The sequence below is a fragment of the Drosophila rhopaloa genome, unplaced genomic scaffold (genome assembly GCF_018152115.1).
Source record: "Drosophila rhopaloa isolate 14029-0021.01 unplaced genomic scaffold, ASM1815211v1 contig_167, whole genome shotgun sequence".
Classification (NCBI taxonomy): domain Eukaryota; kingdom Metazoa; phylum Arthropoda; class Insecta; order Diptera; family Drosophilidae; genus Drosophila; species Drosophila rhopaloa.
In genome coordinates, this window is record NW_025335047.1 from 9,541,942 (window position 1) to 9,562,461 (window position 20,520).

At 39.4% G+C, this 20,520-nt stretch overlaps 2 protein-coding genes across 5 annotated transcripts in view; one reads left to right on the forward strand and one right to left on the reverse strand.

Annotated features, from left to right (window-relative positions):
- Positions 1 to 20,520, forward strand: part of LOC108044687 (5'-AMP-activated protein kinase subunit gamma-1) — a 65,283-nt gene that overhangs the window by 16,202 nt on the left and 28,561 nt on the right. For 3 of the 4 annotated variants that reach the window (XM_044458405.1, XM_044458406.1, XM_044458407.1), the window contains exons 3-6: positions 8,591 to 10,358; positions 12,954 to 13,069; positions 13,580 to 14,204; positions 14,263 to 14,385. In XM_044458405.1, the coding sequence (XP_044314340.1) occupies positions 8,730 to 10,358; positions 12,954 to 13,069; positions 13,580 to 14,204; positions 14,263 to 14,385 (2,493 nt within the window). In that variant the 5' untranslated portion in view covers positions 8,591 to 8,729. The remainder of the gene's footprint in view (positions 1 to 8,590; positions 10,359 to 12,953; positions 13,070 to 13,579; positions 14,205 to 14,262; positions 14,386 to 20,520) is intronic. The other variant, XM_044458408.1, reaches the window with a different exon arrangement.
- On the reverse strand, positions 224 to 3,348 carry LOC108048568 (sensory neuron membrane protein 1). The gene is made up of 7 exons (XM_017129318.2): positions 3,154 to 3,348; positions 2,939 to 3,096; positions 2,713 to 2,860; positions 1,857 to 2,111; positions 1,289 to 1,795; positions 1,051 to 1,229; positions 224 to 987 (listed from the first exon to the last, which is right to left on the reverse strand). The coding sequence occupies exons 1-7, from the start codon at positions 3,262 to 3,264 to the stop codon at positions 666 to 668; spliced, it is 1,680 nt and encodes a 559-aa protein (XP_016984807.1). The 5' UTR covers positions 3,265 to 3,348; the 3' UTR covers positions 224 to 665.

Here is a 20,520-nt window from a genome sequence, read left to right on the forward strand (position 1 = left end):
TATATTTGTGGAAACCAAAGAAGTCATGTGAAACCAATCAGACAAACAAGTTAAAACCCAAATCATGTTCCACTTTAATGTGTTAAAAGATTATTGTCTAAATGCCTTTTAATTGTGATATTTTTTACTGTAAATTAATTAACTTAGAGCGCATTGACTTCTGCATATCCTTAAGGGAACAATCAGACTTTCCTTGTAAAGAGTTTCCCAAATTACAAAGCTGTTTATGAGTCAATTCCAAACCATTTATCTTCGTTATACATTATTGAAATGAGTACATTTAGCTTTCTGTTTACAAATCATTTATCAATGCCTTACAAATAACAGCCTGTTTCCGCAATAATTTTCTTTTTTGCAAACATTGCAACCATTGTTAAAAAGCGATTTGTCAATTCACAGACTGATGCGTTCGCAGATCTCCAAGTGCGATTGCTGGTCTTGCGTTTTTCGCTGCTAGACTAGATTTCACTGATCTCCGTTGATTGGTGTCAGTAGAGCGCACAGATCTTGTCATCTGCGATCAACGATCATCGATTAGCGATCACTCGACTGGCCACCGACCAGTTTGCCAGACGATTGTGTTTTTATCTGTCTCAATTTATTAGCTCATGTTGGACTACAGGTGCATGGACTACGACTACGGTGAAGAGATCGCCTTTTAGGCATTAGAAGCGCTCTCTTTGCTGCATTTTGAGATTGTTAAGATTGTTGAGATCGATGGGATTGGAGGGATTACTAGGATTGGTGCCTGGAATTAGCGTATTGCCCCCCTGAATTGGTTGCAAAGTGTTGGTCGGTTGCCTTGGTTTAGTCGGAGGCAGGGGCTCCTTTGTACTGCTCACAGCATCCACCTTGTTGTTCTCCTTCAAGATATTGGTAATGTCCAGACTGTCCGATTTGTGGTAGAAAAGATAGGCAGAAAACATCAGGCCAACTAGGGAGAATGTGATTAGGGACCAGCGCAGGACAGAGTTGATTTTAAGGCCCCTGAAATTAAATTAATTATGAGAAATGAAAAACTATATTTGGATTAATGCCCTAAAAACTCACAAAAACAGGGTGAACTTGACCAAATTGGTGTAGGTCTTGTTGAGCTGCACACCCTCTTCCACCCAAAATAGGGGCAATATCAGCTTGGGCAAATTCTTCATCGGCTCAATGCCCTCCACTGGTTCCATGTCCAGGTTGAACTGCAGTCGCTTGGCAGCCTGAAAGGGTGTTCCAGACATCTGAAAGTAATGCAAATTATAAAGATATTTTTATACACAAAACAAAGTTGTTCCCTTACAAGTTCAAAGTCTATGTAGACCGCATGATCCTTTTCGTTGGGATTGAGGCCATCCACATCGGCCAGCAGCTTTGGATCGGCCAGATAGAAATGTGGCATGGAGGCCATCAAAGGACCTCCAACGCAGGCAGCCAGATTCATGGTTCCCTTGGGCGGACACGTGTCCAGATCCTCGGGATCTTCGCAAAAGCAATGCAGCTTTTCGTCAGCACGTATATCACCAAGGTCCAGGGTATATCTCATGGATGGCATTCCATGATACGAGGACTTTCGCTGGTAATAGGCTCCCAAGGATCGACACAAGTCCGGTGTGAAGGCCCACAAACCATCCTCCTTTTTCAAACCCGGTGCAAATACTGTGGAATCAGTGCCCACATATGTATTGCACTCGCCATCCGGCCAAATGGATTGCTCCGGTTCGTCATCGAATTTCACGACCTTTCCCAGCTTTTTGTTATTCTTCACTCCACGACATACTGTAAATCGTCCAGCATCCGAGTGATTGGCCTACGATATAGAAATAATATATGCAAATTAGAGACTTATTGAATTTAAAAAAGATACCCACCTGTCCCATGAAGGAGAACAGAAAGTGCGTCTGATTGACTTGTTTGGCCTGTTTAACTTCTCCCGTATAGAAGACCGTGCAGAGTGCCTTGGCCGAAAACTCTTCCGAGGAGCAGTCCACGTCGATTCCCCGGAAAAACAGGTCCATGAACTTGGCCTTCAAAAAGGCCTTGGCATCTGGGAAAACTATGCTTAAACCTTTGGAAACCAGCTCCATCATGGCAGCCTTTTCCCTTTGAACCGAAATGCCGCCAGGCTGTGAAAAATTATTAGAGAGATACAAAACTCGCCTCCGATAAATCATCAACTAATTGCGCTTTTAATTTGGCAAAACACAAAAGATGCTTTTTCCACCCACACACACACACACACTGCAATCTATTTTTTCACATTTGATGAGTTAATTTTGTGGCTGCTATTTTGGGAATGGGAATGTGATTTGCATAATTCACATGGCTAACAATAATGCCACGTGGTCATTAGTGGGCGCCTTAAATGCAATTCCCAATGCGCTGACAGAATCTGTAATGTTCTGACCATTGTTATTGCTATTAAATTTGTTATGTGGCAGATTTGACTTTTAAATTAACCGAAAATACTTTAGTATTTAATACTTCTAACGTGTATTGAATACGCTTATTATTTGTTTAAAATACAAGATATAAGTGGCGTGTGGGTATAAAAAAAGGAAACATTACTTTACGAAAATGAATTTAAAGGTTATAATATATCCTAAGAAATTTTGATTTAATAGTTTTAAATGCATTAAAACTGATCCGAAAACAATGTTTAAAATTACATCATCAAATTAAATATTGCCTTTGTAAAGAGTTTTCCTGAATTTTCTTTACCCTTACCTGAATTATGGGATGTGGAAGGATGATCTCCTCTTCGCCCGTCAGTGGAAGCGAATCCTTCTTGTTGAATATGAAAGTATTGCGCATGTTGAAGCTAACCGTGTCTTCCACGACATCATCCTCCAAATCATACTTGTCCTTCCACTCACTTAAATAAATATATTCAAGGGAGAATCAAAAATCAAATTAAATAACATAAGTGAAAGTCTAAGCATTAAAAACCCACTCGAACACAAAAGGACCGACTTCCTGCAGTCGGGGCTTAGCTCCTTCGGAAACCTCATCGGGATTGGTGACGTTGAATACATAGATATAGAAGTGCAGGGGGAATGGAGTGTTTGACCACAGTTCTCGTACATCCGATCCCGGCTTCAGAGTGACTTGCTATTGCCAGAAAGACGCAATTAGATCAGGTGCAGAGAAAACGATCGATGGTCGCACCTTTGAAATCATAAGCTTGAGAATTTTTGGGAAGATGACCCAGCCATAGATGATGGCGAAGACGAACATGGCTGCCGAGCCCATCAAGAGCTTCACCCGAGGTACCTGCATCCCTGGGCTCTTGTGTGTTTTCCTTTTCGGATCCTGGAAAATCCTATTTAATCCGCTTGCCTTCTTCGAGCAGAAGACCTAAGGCTTTCACAGTCGCGACGCAACTGAATTGTCTCGACTTGGGAGTTCGTATTCCCTCACATTCGGACGGGAACGTGCGAATATTATTCGCTCACTGCGTGTGAGGTTTGCGGCTGTCAGGGGGCAGGCCGGATAGCAAAACAATCGGATAATGCCGTGGCATTACTTATAAAATCAATAATTGCATGTATTTGAGTATTATAAATTGAGAGAATGCTCTACGCAGATTCGGCCATAGTCGGGCAGTCGAATGCGGTTTAACTGGCTTTTGTTCTGGCCTCTGATCGTCACTTGATCATGCAGCCAGAAATCCGATTTAATGGTTCTCAGAGCCCAAAAACGAAATCCAGTTAAGCGATCTTGATGATCTGTGTTCGGGCTTACAAATGTGCCATTAATATTTGAGTGCCCTACTGTATCTTTATATCGATAATATTTAGTTGTCGATAAAAACTCATTAGTTTTAAATTTAATAAAATGTTTATATATAGCTTCTTAATCTCGCATTAGATAAGTTTTTGTTTTATAAACATTACAAAGCTTTTAATAATTTTCATTTTGTGTGGCCAACAGTAGATACATATGGAGTTATCTATCTATTCATTCTATTCTATACATAATTTGGATTTAATGGGAAACAGAATTACCTACACTCACCTACTTAAACGTTTTGCACTTGGACTTGGAAAAACTTATTTCTGTATTTCTGCAATTGAAATTTTTAAATGACTTCCACGACACCTGGCCTATATTCCATTGTTAGCTTTACTCCCATTTCCTTGGAAATTTCATATCTGTAATTGTGGCAATTACGTTGCCAATTTCAATGGGGAACCAATGCAAGTGTTGATGGATAATTAGGAGAAGGGTAAACGAGTTCCCCAAAGTTGTAGAGCATTTACCCTTCTTAATCATCCGTATTGATTTTTTGTATTTTAATATACCATTTATTTAAAATTAAATGCAATCATATTTTTTTTTTGCTTAAAACAGTTTGCCTAATGTTCTAAAATGAGTTTTCTTTTTATATTAATATATATGAACCAAATTAAATGTAAAATTAACTAGATGGTTTTCATATCCAAAGCATTCTTTTTCCATTATTTAAAAGACAAATTTAATGTCATAAGAATGTAGAGCAATATCCCTCAATTTCCTTCGTAATTACTTTACTGCATTTTCTCGGCAAAGTAGATAGATCATATCAGTTTAGATACTTTGCCACCTTGACCGGCTCTTCTACACCCCTTCAGTCTGCCGTTTGTTGACATAAACAGAAATCGAAACTGAAACCGAGTGCAAAACATAATGAATAACAATGGCAAACAAAAAGTAAAACAGAGAAAACAACTTAAAAAACTAAAACAATGGCAAAACCCAAACACGTGACACCACTGACGTCGCGTCGAGAAACATATATATTTATATCTCTATACAGAAAGACAGACAGGGCCTCTCCAAAATGACACAGAAAAACGAGTCGAGACGAGAGTGGAAAACGCAAATTGAAGTGCGCTTGACAACAGCAGCCGATCGGATGGATTCAGATACTGCCCCAGGTTTCTTCGTTTTTCTGCTGAGCAAATGGAAATTGAAAATGAAATGAAATGAAATGCCAGCGCAGCCAACAATTTGATTACGCTTTGAGCTCGAAGCATTGAGTAACCGGGCGAAAGAGGAAATTCTCAATTTCGATCGCAGCCAATTATTGCTGCACCGTTTAAATCGTTTAAAAATGCCGGGGCTTAAGATTGGAATTTACTTGTAACTCGGATTGCTGTACTTAAATTTTGGATTTTCTTTTTAGTTTCGAAGTGTACCAAAATATGTTCTATAGTTCGTAAAAATTTTTGTATTTTATGACCTACAAGTGTTTGCTAAGATATTATTTTCTGAAAGTGTAGTTTAAACTCTTAAAAAAAACAATATCTTTATGTATAGTATATCTTACACTAATTCTATTCAGTTTGTGTAATATGAAAATGTAACCTTTAATTGCTTGTCATAACTGCGGTCGTTGCTTGATTCATTATCAAACTGTCAAGCGGTCCAACAAAAGCGGTTCTCATGAAAAACCGCCTTTGTCGTTGAGATCAACTTAAATGAGTAATGGTAAAGAATAATTTGATTATCTGAATACATCTTGCTGACTTATCTCGTTGTTTTTGGGGTTTTTCCTTACTGATTTCTTTTTTTTAATAATAGAACGCCCACAACACTTTATAACTCCGCAAACATTTTGTAATTGGCGGCAATTTGAAAGTGGAAAAGTTTGCCAATTAGCAGGCAACTGAGAAATCCCACGATCCTCCACCCACTCGAATCCCAATGGCAATGCAACGCTAATATAATTTTCTAACGCACTAGAGTTCTTTGTTATGAGTTGGAGTTCCTATCTTGAGTAGGAAATGTCTTAAACCTTGTGAGAATCGCTTTCTAAACGCTTAAACCACTTGGTTCTCATTGCTGGCGATGATGGGAATATCAATTATGCGCTAGCTGACAGCGTTTAATGAATCGCTCGAAGTCAATGGAAAGCAAGTGACATTTGCACTATCAGCTATCGAAGCGACAAGTGTAAAGTGAATGTGAATCATTTGTTATGCGATCACGTGAGAGTGTCAACGGATTGATTGCATAAACCTCCAAAGAGCACAGTGACGATCATTCAATCACTCGTGGAAGTGCCTTGAGCAGCTGGCAATCCTACATCATTTAACAGCAATTACAACCCACTCATTGTGTGACACTCTGTTTATATATTCATACATTTGTTTGTGCACCAACCTAATATCAAGTGCCAAAGGCATCGAGCAAATGCATTTAGCATATTTATATATTTGCATTGCTACCGCGTATTTCAGCGATGTTTGGGGATATAATGTGAGGCAGCATCTAATATGAATGGAAATGGATAATCACTTTAAGACTTTTTAAAAATGCTTAAAAACAATATAGAGTTTAACATTTATAGGGAAAATAGGTTGTTTTACGTTGGTTAAAGGTACCAACAGAAAAACTGGTTTAACTCTAATGTGAAAGCACTTCCAGGGTATCAATGAGCTATTAAGCCACTGTATTTGTTGTATCTTAAACCATTTGTGGTATACCATTGAAAACCCAGTTTCAGATAAATTATTGCCGGCTCGTAATCTCTCAAAGTGCCTTATGTCATTTGGAACTGGGTAACCCCTCCGCAACTGCACCCAGTAAAGCTGGCATTTTATTATATTTGCTTCTCGTGCCATAGTTAATATGCCTAAATGAAACAGAAAATTGTTTGAATGCCAACTTTGCGTTTGCTTTTAATTATTGTCGTCGTTGCTGACGTTTCTTTGTTGCTAAAAGTTTGCTTGAGACATTTTTTTTGTTGCTAAAAGTTTGCTTGAGACATTTGTATCGCAAAAGCAAGTGATGGTTTGGCAGTGCGGTTTCTTCAATTAAACAATAATATCGATTACGTGACGAGAGTTCAATGCTTGAGTACAATATACAATTGATGTTTGATAACAAAGTGCAAACAATGCGTTAGAAATTCAAAATGGAAGTCGGGGGAAAATGTGGAGGAGAGTTACGTATTGTGCGTCTGAAATGGAGGGGCTTTTGGGGGCAATTAGTTTACAAAACTCTTAGAGAAAGAAACATATAAATTAAAATTAAGCAATATATATAAATACATCTACTACTTCAAGAAACCGCAAGTCACACCAGGGACGCCAGAGTGTCTGGCAAAGTCAACCGCAGATGCAAAGATACTCGGAAACAGCGGACAGAGATACATAGATACAATTGTCAGGCGGGGGTCAATCGGTGGCTATGGCTAATAATTAATAGATGCAAGTGATCAGCTGACTGCAATTGATTCATGGGTCGAGTTATGCAATTAAATGGGAAGGGAGGAGCTTTGGGGGTCGTGTAATTGCATGGCAGTATCCATTGGATACAGTGCACCAATGTCAGCGTTTTGGGATTGAGTCAGAAAAAAAAAACCGTGCCCGGGTAATTAATGCGAATTTTCTAGCTAAGCGAAATTCCACCGAAGCGAGCGTGAAAAGTATCCGAGTATCTTTAACGCAATAACTCGAAAGATACTTTGGGCGACCTTTTGGATTGAGTCACTCGAAACAATCCGCCCACCCACGTGCGTCATCGTTTGTCAGCCGAAGACCGCAAAATAAGCACTGACATTATTAGCATATGCACGGATACCAAATACATTTGTATCTAATTGCCATTAATTGCGGTTGGTATCTATTAGATGCGTACGCCATATGCTCGATTACACAACTTGCGGTTTGTCTTTGATGGGGTTTGTTTTGTTTTGGGTTGGGGTTGGGCCCACCCCGTTTTATCTACGCTCTCTGCCACTTGTTGCGCTAAAAGCGTGTGTGTAAATATGTTTTTATTTATTCCAGCCACATATTTAGGTTTGTTTTGTTATATACAAGTTTTTTCGTATGATTCAGGGTTTCGTTTTACAAAATAGTTTTAGATATTTTAAGTGAAATAGTAGAAATGTCGTTTCATTAACAACTGTTTAAGTTGTACTTGGTTCATTTCTGAGGCCTTCCATTTTATCCTTTTCCATTCATATTCATTTATATGGAATTAAAAGAATTTATAAAGAATTTTAATAAAGTTGCATAAATATTGTCATAAACTGACCCAAAAATTGTATAATTTTTTAAAAATATCAAATGAATTCAAACCTTTTTAAAATGTAATAAAGTTGTGAATCGTAAGTTTAATGGAAAGCAAATTTAATAATATTTCAATTTTCGTCCGTAATTTCGCATTTCGTCTGTTTGTTCCGTATATTTGAGTATAGTTGAGCACATGTTTGGCTGATTTCTGCTCTGTCAGTCCATCAGCTGCCATATGTCGAACACTGCTTCTCATCCAGCTTCTGTTTTTGCTTTTTATTTGTCCATTTGTTTAATTTCGCGTTCAACTTTTGTTTTTCCTTCGACAACAACCGCCGATGACGAAGCGTAAATAATGAAATTAGCTTTTGTTTTGCTCGATTTTTTCCTCATGGATGAAGCGTAAGAGCAAATCGAACGACCTTCACCTTTTGAATAATGTTTGTTGACTTTTGATGGTCTAAAGTGGTTTTACCATACTGATGGATGTAGGTGAAAGAAAGCGTCAGACAGCTCATATCAACACAAAGGAAATGATCGAAGGCTCAACTTAGCTCTAAGAGCTCTGATCACTCTTTTCATATGCAAAACTCTTCTTTCAGATTTCCCAAAAAGGCGGCATATCAATGTCGTACAAAAGAAAATATTTTGCATAGCGCATAGAGATAAACCATCGAGAGTTACGACAGGAGGAGATCAAGAGCAATAATCCAAAGATATAACGCAATCCAAAATTACCAAATGGCCACGCACTGCGACTTCATCGAGGAGCAGGTGAAGCAGCAGCCGTTGGCCAATGCCGGAGTCATGGGCACCCAGGAGGAGGATGGGCACCAGGAGGGGCCGAAGGAGAAGGAGGATCAGCCGGAGAAGTTGCCAACTGCACTGCCCTACGAGGACAGTTTCGAGTGTGCCTTTGAGTCCACCATGGACGACCTGGAGCAGGGTGTCCTCGATGGCTACGAATCGGACTCGGAGGCGAGTGCCAATGAGCAGATCACGGACTCCGCCTCCTCCGGCAGCCTGGGCCATGTGGCGCAGCAGCGGGAGGAGCGGATGAGGGGACTGCCGGGATCACTGCACATCGATTCCGAGATGCTCAAGTGCCTGCCCCGATCGAATTCCTTCGACTTTCACAGCAGCAGTGGCAGCAGCAGCGATGATGAGGACGATCCGGATGACGACGACGATGACGACAATGAGGGCGATGAGGTGCCCCACAGCCTGGGACTCAGCCTGAGCGGCAAGTTTGCCAAGGTCGATCTCTATTCGGGTCACCAACGACCTGGCTATCTGCTACCGCCCTACATCGAACGTCGTCGCTTGTCGCAGTGCAAGGAGGAGGATGACGAGGATGATGGCGATAAGACCCAGTTGGGCGGTGGATCCGGAGCTGTGGCAGAGCTAACCAAATCCGATAGAGCTTCCAAGGCCCCACCACGACCACCCACGCCGCAGGATGAGGCCTCCAAGGAGAAGTTCAAGGATCTGGAGCGTTTGAGGCAGCAATTCATGCACAAGATCGATAGGATCAACACGAGGAACATCGAGGAGAGTGAGGCGCCACCGCCGCCACCTCCGCCGCCGCCTCCCATCCCAGCCACGATTCTACCAAAGGCCCTGAAGGCGTTACTACACACACCGGAACCACCGACGCCTCCAGCCCCAGCTAATCCACCCAATCCCACGCCCATCAGTGTGGTGGTGGTCAAGGAAACGCCTGCGCCAGTGGTGCAGGAACCCGTATCGCCACTTCCATTGCCCTCCGAACCGCCACTGATCATCAAGGGCAAGTTCAAGGTGACCCTCGCCCAAGAAACACCGGAACTGCGCGTGGAGGCCCAGAAATTGAGCAAATTGAGGGCGAGCTCCAATGCGCACACCATCAGCTTTCCCTCCAGTTTCGGGGGCTACTCCTCGGTGCAGGGTTTGTTCTCCCAGCGATATGGCTCCAATCGGTGCTCCGTCGCCGCACCGCATCTGTCCAAGCAGTTCTTCGAGCCATCGCTGGTGGAGATTCGCACTCCGGCCCAGAGCAATGTGGCCCTAAATACGACTGGACTGGCCAATAGCAATCACCAAAGCCTCACTTGTGATACAAATAGTTTAGCCAACAAACCGCGCACGCCCAGCGAACGGGAGCTGGACGAGATCTGGATACGGCGGCAGGATGGTGGAATGGGCAGTACTGGGTCGACGGCTCCTCCGTCCTTTTTGCAACAGCAGCAGCAGCAACAGCAGAGGCCCGTCTCCTTGGGCGGGGCGGCGACCATGCCCCGTTTGCTGAGGAGCGAGAGTGGCGCTTCCACAACGAGTCCATCCCGCCAGCTGACCAACTCGGGATCCGTCTCGGTTTCCGTGTCGGATGATGTAAGTGATGGGTTTCAGTTGGGAAAGTCTTCATAAATACATGAAGTTGCATTTACAAATCTTTTGTGTCTTTAGAGAAATATTTAAATATTTTACAAGGTTAAAGGGGCATCTAGTTCTATCGACTATATGATAAACACAAAAATTCCCTGTTTTATAATTTATAACTTCCCTTAATAACAGTTCAATATTTGATATTACAAAAAAAAATCACAGAGATGATTGTGTGCCATTGTAGATATTGACAATACTATTAAAAATTGAAACCAGGTAGTATGAATTTGAAGCCTATAAAATCAACCGCAGATCTAGAGCTCAGACTTTATTAAAGCTAAACAGGGCTATGTGTAATCTTTATATTCACAGATATGACTGACGTCATTCGATATATGTGCACTCTTCATTATTAAATCATTTAGCAAGTATTACTTGGGTAGTGAAAGATCTGATACACGAAACAGGGAAGGGCATTGAATCAATTACGTCATAAGAACAAGTTCAATACATCACTTGTAAAATGTATTTTTAACTTACTACATTTAGTAAGTTTTTTCCCTACAATACAATTCCGTGGATTTGTTTTCGGATCTTTAAAGGCTTTTGGGTAAACAGCCACTTGACCTGCACTTACTTTTATTCGGATCTTCGGCCTTAGTGCTTTTATTTTGTTTATTCAATATTAATAATTCGTTTGCGCCGTTGTTTCTACGATACTCATAAAGTTGTCTATTTATAGTTCGCAAAGAGAAAGAGGTAGTTGAGGCATACGAGATATTTCACCTTTGTCTATCGCTTCCTCTTCGGCCTTTTCGAGTTTATTTGTCTGAGCGAAAGGTAAACACGGCGAAAAATCAGCTTTTTGGGGCTTGTTTTTATCGTGCCACACATGTGGGCTATATATAGTATAGTCGTGGAATTTCTCTGTATCTGTATCTGTATCTGTACGTTGTGAGTTGGGTGGCAGCTCTCCTCTTATCGTGACACAATTTGTCAACAGTCCCGTCTGGAACTCGCTGCTTCTTATTTGTTTTGACGGAACGCGGACATATCGCGTACGTTTAAATACTCGTATAAAATTTCCATATATATAGGTGGCTATTTACCTGGACTTGGCAAACAATGACGTCAATTTTCTCCAGTTTGCCACACCCAGAACTAAACAGGGAAGTCTTTCCTCACCCACCAACTTAAATATTTTATAACTTTTTAAATAATGAACTAGATTGTGTCAATGAGCTGTAACCAAAACCACTGCTCAGCTGAATCACACACATTTTCCACATGGCCAAGATGAGAGCTTCTGTTTTTGTTTTTTTTTTTGTGGTAACTCACTTTTGGCCAATTCAAGATCGCTTTTGTGGTTAGCACATCAAAGTCGTCTGCGGCCCTCGGGACACGTGACTCGGCAATTCGATAATGAAACCTTTGGCCAAAACATACAACAAAAATTAACTCTTCGGCTTCGATTTCTTTGTAGTTTTTGCTAAAAATAATTCAATACAGGTGTCTGCTGCCTTCCATCAAGATCTTTTCTTTCTTCTCTCGGCTTTTCAAGTCAAAAAAAGAAGTGAATTTCAAGTGAAGATTTGTTAAGTTAAGGAAACTCTAATTGATGAAAGTGAAAGTTTTTAACAAACAGACAGTTAAGATTGATTGTGATTTTTTGTCATTATTAAAACTAATGATTTTCAATTATTGTATTCTTTATATGTTGCAAAATAGCGATTAGAATTTTAATATATGTCTATGTTTTTTCTACAAATTATCTTTTCCTGCAAAAAAAATATTAAAATACTTGGAAAATTGTATAAAGCAAATGCAATTATGATTTCTAGAAGGCAAATTAACTGGGTAATTAGTTCATTTCTAGGAAATCTTTATTAGACTGTGAAATTGACAGATCATCAATCAAAATAGGCTTCTCATTAGCATCATTGTTTTTTGAAAGGGGGATGCCCCCAAAGTGTGATTCTTATTCTCAACAAGTTTGTCACGATTGAATTTCATTAGTTTGGTGTTCAAATTCCTTAAATTCTAGATAGAGTTCCTAGCAACATTGAACTATTGCTTTTGTGGCCTCTGTTGTCATGGCCTGACATTCAATTGCAATTTTGCGTAATCATAAATTAATTGATTGAGTTCGATTGGAGGCGCCGCAGGATTGGCAAGCAACAAGCGGGATAGGTCTTCCTTTGGCCTCCGTTTTGGCCCAATTAAACGGACGCATCGGATGTCGCCTGCCATTCCTGTCCTGTCCTCCAATTGCCGTCTCTCCGGGTTACGTCTATTGAGCACTGTGTGTATTGTGGCGAATAAATTGTATTTGTAGACAATTCGGCAATAATTGCAGCTGCTGGAAAGAGAGAGGTGGAGAGGGCATCGGGGGGATAAGGGATATTGGATAATGGATAATGGCGTTCGGTTGGTTTTTCCTATCAGCCTTTAGGTTTAGTTTAGTTTGCCTCGGCCAGCGGCGCCAGAAACATGCAAAGTACTCTCGAAATCGAAAGCCCACTAGATGCCAACTCGAATCCTACCATCCAGCCAGCCAGTCAACCACAAACTAACTCTCAAAAACGTCATGTTCGCTTCCAGGAACAGGATGGCAGCCTCGGAGGAAGGATGCCGGGATCCCGACCATCAAGCGCACCCGCAGAGCCAAATGCCAAGGCGGCGAAGAAGGCCTACAAGAAGATGGAGAAGGAACAGCGGTAAGTAACCATCAAAATATGAGGCTTATCTCTACATTGGACTAAAGATAGAATCTCGGGATGAAATACTTTTACTTTAAAGAATTGAACAATAGCACTATGTGCTATCAGACAATTAAATTTAAATATTAAATACTCTTAAAACTGAACTTGTTAGTGCCTTAACAGAAAAACCTTTTATCTTAATTTTAATATAATTGCAAAAGCCTTTTGATCCAATCAATTAAAATATACACTACTTGGAAGTTAATTTTTTTTTTATTTTTTTTGTAAAGAGTAATACTTGGTTATTTTTTGTACACATACAAATGTTTATGTTACAAATTTAGTCTTATGTAAATCAAAGTTCCCCTTTTTGCAATAAATAATGGGTAGAACTGTGTAAATCAGGAGTAATAAAATGGACAAACTATTCATTCCAGAGTGCTATCATCATGTTTAGCGCTTAGTTCAATGTCAGCCAGGCTTAAAATAAGAAAATGCCTTCTAATGATTCCCTTTCGCCCACAGTCGCCAGGAGAAGGAGCAGTCGCGACGGGAGAAGGAGGCCCGCAAGCTGGAACGCGAAACGGCGCGACGGATCGAACGGGAGGCGGCCAAGCTGGAGAAGTTCAACCGTCACAGCGAGAAGATCTCGCGCAGCACCGAGCGGATGGCCATGGCGGGCGTTGGGTCGCGATCCGGTTCGCTGGAGCGGAGGCGGAGCGGCGAGGATTCGCCGGTGCTCAATCAGTCGACGGTGCACGGCATAGCGTCACCCAATCGACGACCCACGATCTTCGATGTGTTCCGGCCACGGGCGAAATCGGATGCGAAGCGGCAAAAGGAGAAACACCTGCTGGATCCATCATCGGCAGATAGCAGCGCCACCAGCAGCACATACTCCGTTTCGGGAGGTACGGCTCCTGCCCCGACAACTGGAGCAGCCGGAGGAGCAGCAGCAGGAGGAGCAGGAGCCGCGGCCGGAGCGGGAGGAGCCGGTGGCCTTATGAACTCCGTGAAGGTGGCCATGCAGAACTTTAGCCATCGGCAGCATCCAGCCGTGACGATAACCAGCGCCGATGGCACACAGTCTACCGCGAAGAGCAAGTACAAAGACGGCAGCGCCCATCCGCATCAAGGCAGCGACGCGCAGGTGGGTAATCCTTATATCCCCTGATTTGCCCTTACTTATTGCCATCTTTTTTGGACAGTATTACCACACGGTGACGGCGGTGAGACCGAACGCATCCCAGCGGTCCCCCATGACCAAGGTGATGGATCTGTTCCGGCATCGCTCCAGTTCAGTCGTCAGCGAAGCCGACAAACGCAAAGCGGTAAGTTACTGATCACTTTATTTTAGGTATATAGTGTAATTGTAGTCCATAGAGTAGACTATATTTTATTTAAGTAAGTTGAAAATATAAATAATATAAGAAAGATTGAAATATTCAGCAAATATTCATTTTATTATAATAATCTAAAAAACGTGTGGATCTCTTCGTTTATTTGTCTTGCTGATCATTTTATCTTTAATTCTTATCCGCCAACATTTAAATTGGAATAGTTTTCTTGATAGACTTTGCAAATTATCGGTTAGGGTCTTCGCTTACGACGGCCCGCCACCTAGCGGTTTGCAGCGGGACTAGCATCGGCGGTGTGAGTCCCAGATTTTCTGTCGATTTCGCAAGTCTGGCAACCTGCAGTTAGAACGTTTTAAGAAACATGAAAAGTTAACCGCCAATATTGAATTTGTAGAGATTGTAAGATGTATAAAGATTCAGGAATAGGAGGGAATCTTTTGCTCCCTAAGAAATGTTATAGAATACCCATTATCAAATGGTGCTTTATGAACATTGGTTCTGACTTAACCTAGTTTTCACTTCTAACAATAATAAATAATCGCCTAGCTAATCAAAACCATTTAATGTGGTAGGAAAACATTGATTACTTTGTATTGAGTTCATAAATAAGGGTAATCACATCCATTTAGATTGATAGCAGAGTGCGATTAAGCAATTTCCGGACCGTCATCCCCAAATGCCATGTTGTCTCGAAAAGTCCACTTGAGGGCTTTATCAGCAGTAAGGAATCCGTCCGTCATTAATAATCATCCAGTCTAAAAATAATTATGCGCCATTATTGATTTCGAAGCGATAGGCCTAAATCGATTTGATTGATAAGCTTCGCTTTTGTGTTAATTATCGCTGATCATAAGAGAGGCGAAAGAACTGAACGCGTGCAGAAAGCTTTTGAAAATGATATTAAATATAAAATTATTGAACACTGAGAAAAAATAGTTAAATTCTTGGCAATATAATATTAAATTTGTTGGCCATCTATGAATTAAGAAAAATCTTTTTTAACTTGAAACTATTGTTTATGTTTAAAGAGCCATCTAATTAAGTAACAAATTCTCTTTGGAGAGAAAAACTTATAGTTTTTCTTTAAGTGTTTAGAATATATGTAAATCCTTTTGAGCAAAAGCTTTGCTAACAGGTGATCGCCACAGCTGTTTTTCGCTCTCTCTCAACTTTCTTCGAGTCTCTCTCATTTCTGTGGCACTTTGTGGACTTTTGCGGAAAAGTCGCGCACATACGTATATTACGTATACGCCAGAGTCGCCGCTTTTGCCACTGTCGTCGTCATTTCAACTTTTTTTTGTTTCGGCGCCGATCCGCTCTGTGTTGTTATTTTCACTTGCATTTCCAATTGAACGGGCCGAGCGGTGAATTGTGCGCGTTTTTTCGCCTCCTGATTCCTTCGGCTTCTGCCCTCGATATTAAATAATAATAATACCAAAATAATCATTCGATCTGTACGTTCCCCAAATCAAAGTTGGGCCAATCGCGGCCGTGTGTTGACATCGAATGTTTCTATTTATTTATTGTTTTCTTTGGCAATCATGCTATAGAAAGCCAACTGCTGGAAATGAAATAAAATGTGTGTCTGGAGTGCTATTTAAAAAAATTGATCACCAAAAAGCTGTTTAAAGTGACTGTAAAATAAAAATAAATTTAAATATATGTATGAAATGGTGACAATGTTTTAGTGAATTTCCAAATAAATTATTTTGCGGTACTTGTGTGAGAAAACGATTTGAATTCTTTGAATAAAAAAAAATGACTATAACGACGATACAAGTAAAATTTGGAAAATAACACCCATAAAATAAAGAAAATATTTTTTTCTGGCCCAAAAAACAACAATTTCAATTTACGTAAAACATTTATTTTTAAATCAAACAACTTTGTGGCGTTTTATTTTTGTTGCCATTTAAGTTCTAATGTGCCGCAGCAATTAAATTAATTTAAAACACTGTAGATTTCCGCTTTTTTGGCGGACAATTTGTGCTTTTAATTTTCAAGTTCATTGGCGAAACTCACGCGGCACATTCATAATTTTCATAATATTTATCTTCATGCAATTCTACTTATTTAATTAAAAACAATCTCAAAGACATGGAATCAGGCACAAAGTGCGACAAGAAAACGAAAAGCCAACAAAATAAATGGCCAGCATGTGATCAGTATTTTTGTTGCTGTTGTGGTTATTGTTCTATTATCGTATTCATGAAATTTGCTAAATAATAGCTGCTGGTGTGGTTTTTTCTGGCTTCGTTGTTTCCAAAGCCTTTAAGACAATTCTTTAGTCGCTAATTTGTTAAGTGTCCAACTTTAGGATGGCGAGGCCACATGTGCTGAAGAGTAAGCTTCTATGCCTTTTTTATTTGTTAACTGACAATTTGCCAAACTTTAAAAGTAAATTAGTTTGCTTTCCATATTTTAGTAAGTTCTGTCGCATTGCCTTTATTATTCTATTAGGGGTTTTGAAATCTGTCGCAATAGTTTGACAGTTTTTTTCTGTGAGGATTCGCAACTGTTGGCCTATTCTAGGAAATTTTCCACGCAATGACATTGTTTTCTGGTAATTTGTGGCTCATTACTACCGACTGACGCTTGACTATTTTATGGCATCCCAATAGATGATATCACTGCTTTCTGGCCCTTTTCCTACGATTACTTAACTTGGCGATAAGCTCTGAAGTATTATTTGCAAAATGAAAACGGGGAAAAAACTAAAACTTATCAGTATTGGCCATTGAATCAACAAGAAGGAAGATTCAGTTGGGGAAGCGAAAGCGGCGAGAAATTAATTTAGAATATACAACGGAAGGCGGACGAACAGATAAGATAAATGCAAGTAAGTGCGGCTAAATTGAATGGAGAATTTTGGCAGATAGCTTGGGAATATACAGAATATATAATTGCAGTTGATAATTGAATAGATTGAAAATTAAAAGAAATCGAGTGCATCGACTATCAGAAAACCGTTGCTCTGTTAACTAATTTCAAAATAAATCTAATGGTTTAATTTGGAAAATTGTTGGTGTGTAGATAGAAATTGATGAAAGTGTTCCACAGAAATTGCGATTTGTAGACGTGGCCGGATTGATTCGTCCGATAATCAAGAAGAATATATATACTTTATAGGGCCGAGCACCGAGCAACCTTCTTTCTGCCTGCTACCAACTTTTAACGAATATAATATACCCTATTACTTTACGTGTAATCAGCGAATCGGAAAAGAAGTGTGCTACCTAATCTGAAAGCTCTTACCATATCAGTCTGATCAAAATCAGCTTTCCCCATATGGTATATGCCCACTTAGGATTTTGTGAGGAAGTGAAAAGAAAGTGATTTATTTTGAACAAACATTTCTGTTGTTCTGCGTCCGCTTATTAAATTATTTCTATTTCTGTATTTGGCTTTTGTTCTCTTCGCTGTTTTTGGGCTCTGATTTTAAATTAATGATTTGTCAAAAGTGGCGAACACTCTTCTCTGTTCTCTCTACGTACTAATATTTAGTGCTTATTATTTGTATTTTTTTTAGATTTTTATCTCACTTGCCTAGAGGTCAACCACTTGATGGGCGTCGAAGCTTTTTTGTTAATGTGGAAGTTTGTTTATGGTGGGAGAGCTTGATTGGGAATGTGTAAAAATATATATTATTTTGGATATATATAGAGTTTATAAGCGTCTCTGATTGGGTTTGGAATTTCGTTAGCTTTCAAAGTGGTTTTGACCAAACGGAGTCAGGGAAGAGGCTTAAGTCTAAAGTTAGGTAGTCAAAACAAAGACGACTTATGTTTTAAATTGAACCCTTTAAGCATGAACATAGATTATTCCTATGAAATTAAATTTTTAAACATTTTTCTTTACGGAACTTATAGTTTTTTTTGTCATTACAATGCTCTCAACCAAATATTTCAAAACTAATCTTAAAAACAAAATTGAAATTTATTAATGTTTCTTCTCATCCTGTAATTCTTATTAAAATACCTAATGTTTCACCTTTTTTTTAAAGAAAATAAAGTAGATCATTGCATATTCATTATAACTATAAAGTTCTGTGCATCAAAATGAAATATAATATATGAACAACATATTGATGATTCTGTAACCCAAACAAATATTTAATTTTCTGACACCTTACATAAATTCGGTTCGCTTTCTTCTCGTTTGGTAGAAATCTTTTACATACGTGGTTGGTCACATGCCAATTGGTAATTAACATGCCGCTGTTAACGCAATGTTAATTGAAAGCTTCTAAATTCGGTGTTCTTGAATCGACCAGAAGACCTGGCAGAATTCCAACCACACATGGAACACTAAATGGAACCAAATCGCATTGATTTAGAACTAGACATTACGAGATGGTCCAGTTCTCTGACAACTTTTTCATCTCCAGCCTCCGCCAGAATTCCTTTCGGGCACTCTTTCCTCCTTTCTGGCATTGTTTTGTTTGCCTTTGCTCGATCAGCTAATTAACGTTAATGACTTTTACATTCTGTTTGCGTTTTGTTGTCTGGTCTCGGAGCCTGTTTTGCTAGTCTATTATTTATTTATTAATTTTTCCGCACATTTCTCTAACAAATATTGACGATCAGAGCAAGGAAAGCTAATAGAAATGAACGCAAACTAAGTATTTCCAAATGGGCAAAAGTCACATATAGGCTAATTATACTTTTATTATTTACGTGTATTATATTCGTTGCTTATTTGTCGTGGTGAAAGACAAAGTTACACCGAAATAGGTAAACAAAACAATCAAAATGAGATAAGAACGCAAAAGCTCAAGTTGACAATATTAAGTATACGTACAGAAGTGTGTGGAAATCAGAACTTGGTTAAAAAATTATCAATTCCTTGAGACTTTGGCAGGTGTTAAGTTAGAGAATTAACTAAGATTGTGTAATATTTATTCAGGCTTTATAAATTTGCATGAGTTTGTCGCATCACATTTAGTCTGTTGTTTACTTGCTGTCGGAATATAATATATACATTTTTTCTGCGATTTATCTATCCGTTTGTCAGTATGCGTTTTTGGCCATCGACAATTGTGAGTGTGGAAATTTTGGTATGTGGCATTTGGGTGCGTCTGAAGTTTTGAAAACTATTGCGAATTATTTTCCAAATAGTGTTGGTAATGTCTTTAATAAGCAAGAGTAGAGTTGGTAATCGTTTCTTGAAGCTTTGTTTATTTAACTTGTTGATCCTATTCATAAATCAATCTATCCTTAGCTCTACTTCCATTCCTCATCGTCTTCTGACCTTGACCTTGACCCATTGGCACAATTAAGATATTTCCGTGTCGAAGAACTCTGTATTTGTCCCGGTATTAATTGGTTTTCATTGCATAGAATCGCCTTCTTCTAGTCTCGTGTCTTCTGCCTCTTTTTATTGAGTCTGCCTTTATTGTATGCACCTTTCAATCAAAGTTTTTGTCAATTTCAATTGGACGCGACACACGACAGCAGGCAATCAACCAAGAAAAACACGCCTTCTCACAAATCCACTGAACTTTTCTTGCTGCGTTCAATCAACTTTAATGCGTCATCAGTTTCTTCTTTTTGAATGAGCATGTTTTGTGCTTATTTCTTAATTAAAAGAGTTCGGGGTCAAGGATTAATTTGCGGGGTGATGGGAAAAGGTGATAAGACGCAGACAGCTGGGGGAAATTATGTCTGTTCCAGTAATATTCGAGACGACATTGTCATTATTTCATTTGTTTCTCATTTCCGCAAAAGGCGAAAAATCAGGGAAAATTCTTGTCGGGTAATTAAAAAATATACATAAATTTGCTCTCTCCCGCTGCAAAAGAAGAAAAATTTACATAATTTATGGCTGGCTTGGACAAAACCCATATAAATATTTAACAAATTTAATTTAATTTATGGATACAAAATGAAAACAAAAAGAAAAACGAAATAAATTGTATAAACGAAACAACTGGCGCCATCTAGCTTTGAGTAGCGAAAGCAAACATTGCAAGCAGTCTAAATCAAGCAGTGCGCGCGTTCAATGAAGCCGTTACTATATGCATTCAAATAAATAATTGATTTTTTGAGCAGATAACCTTTTTTATTAATTGATTGAATGAAAAAAAAACAAAAAGTGAACCTCTGGTTA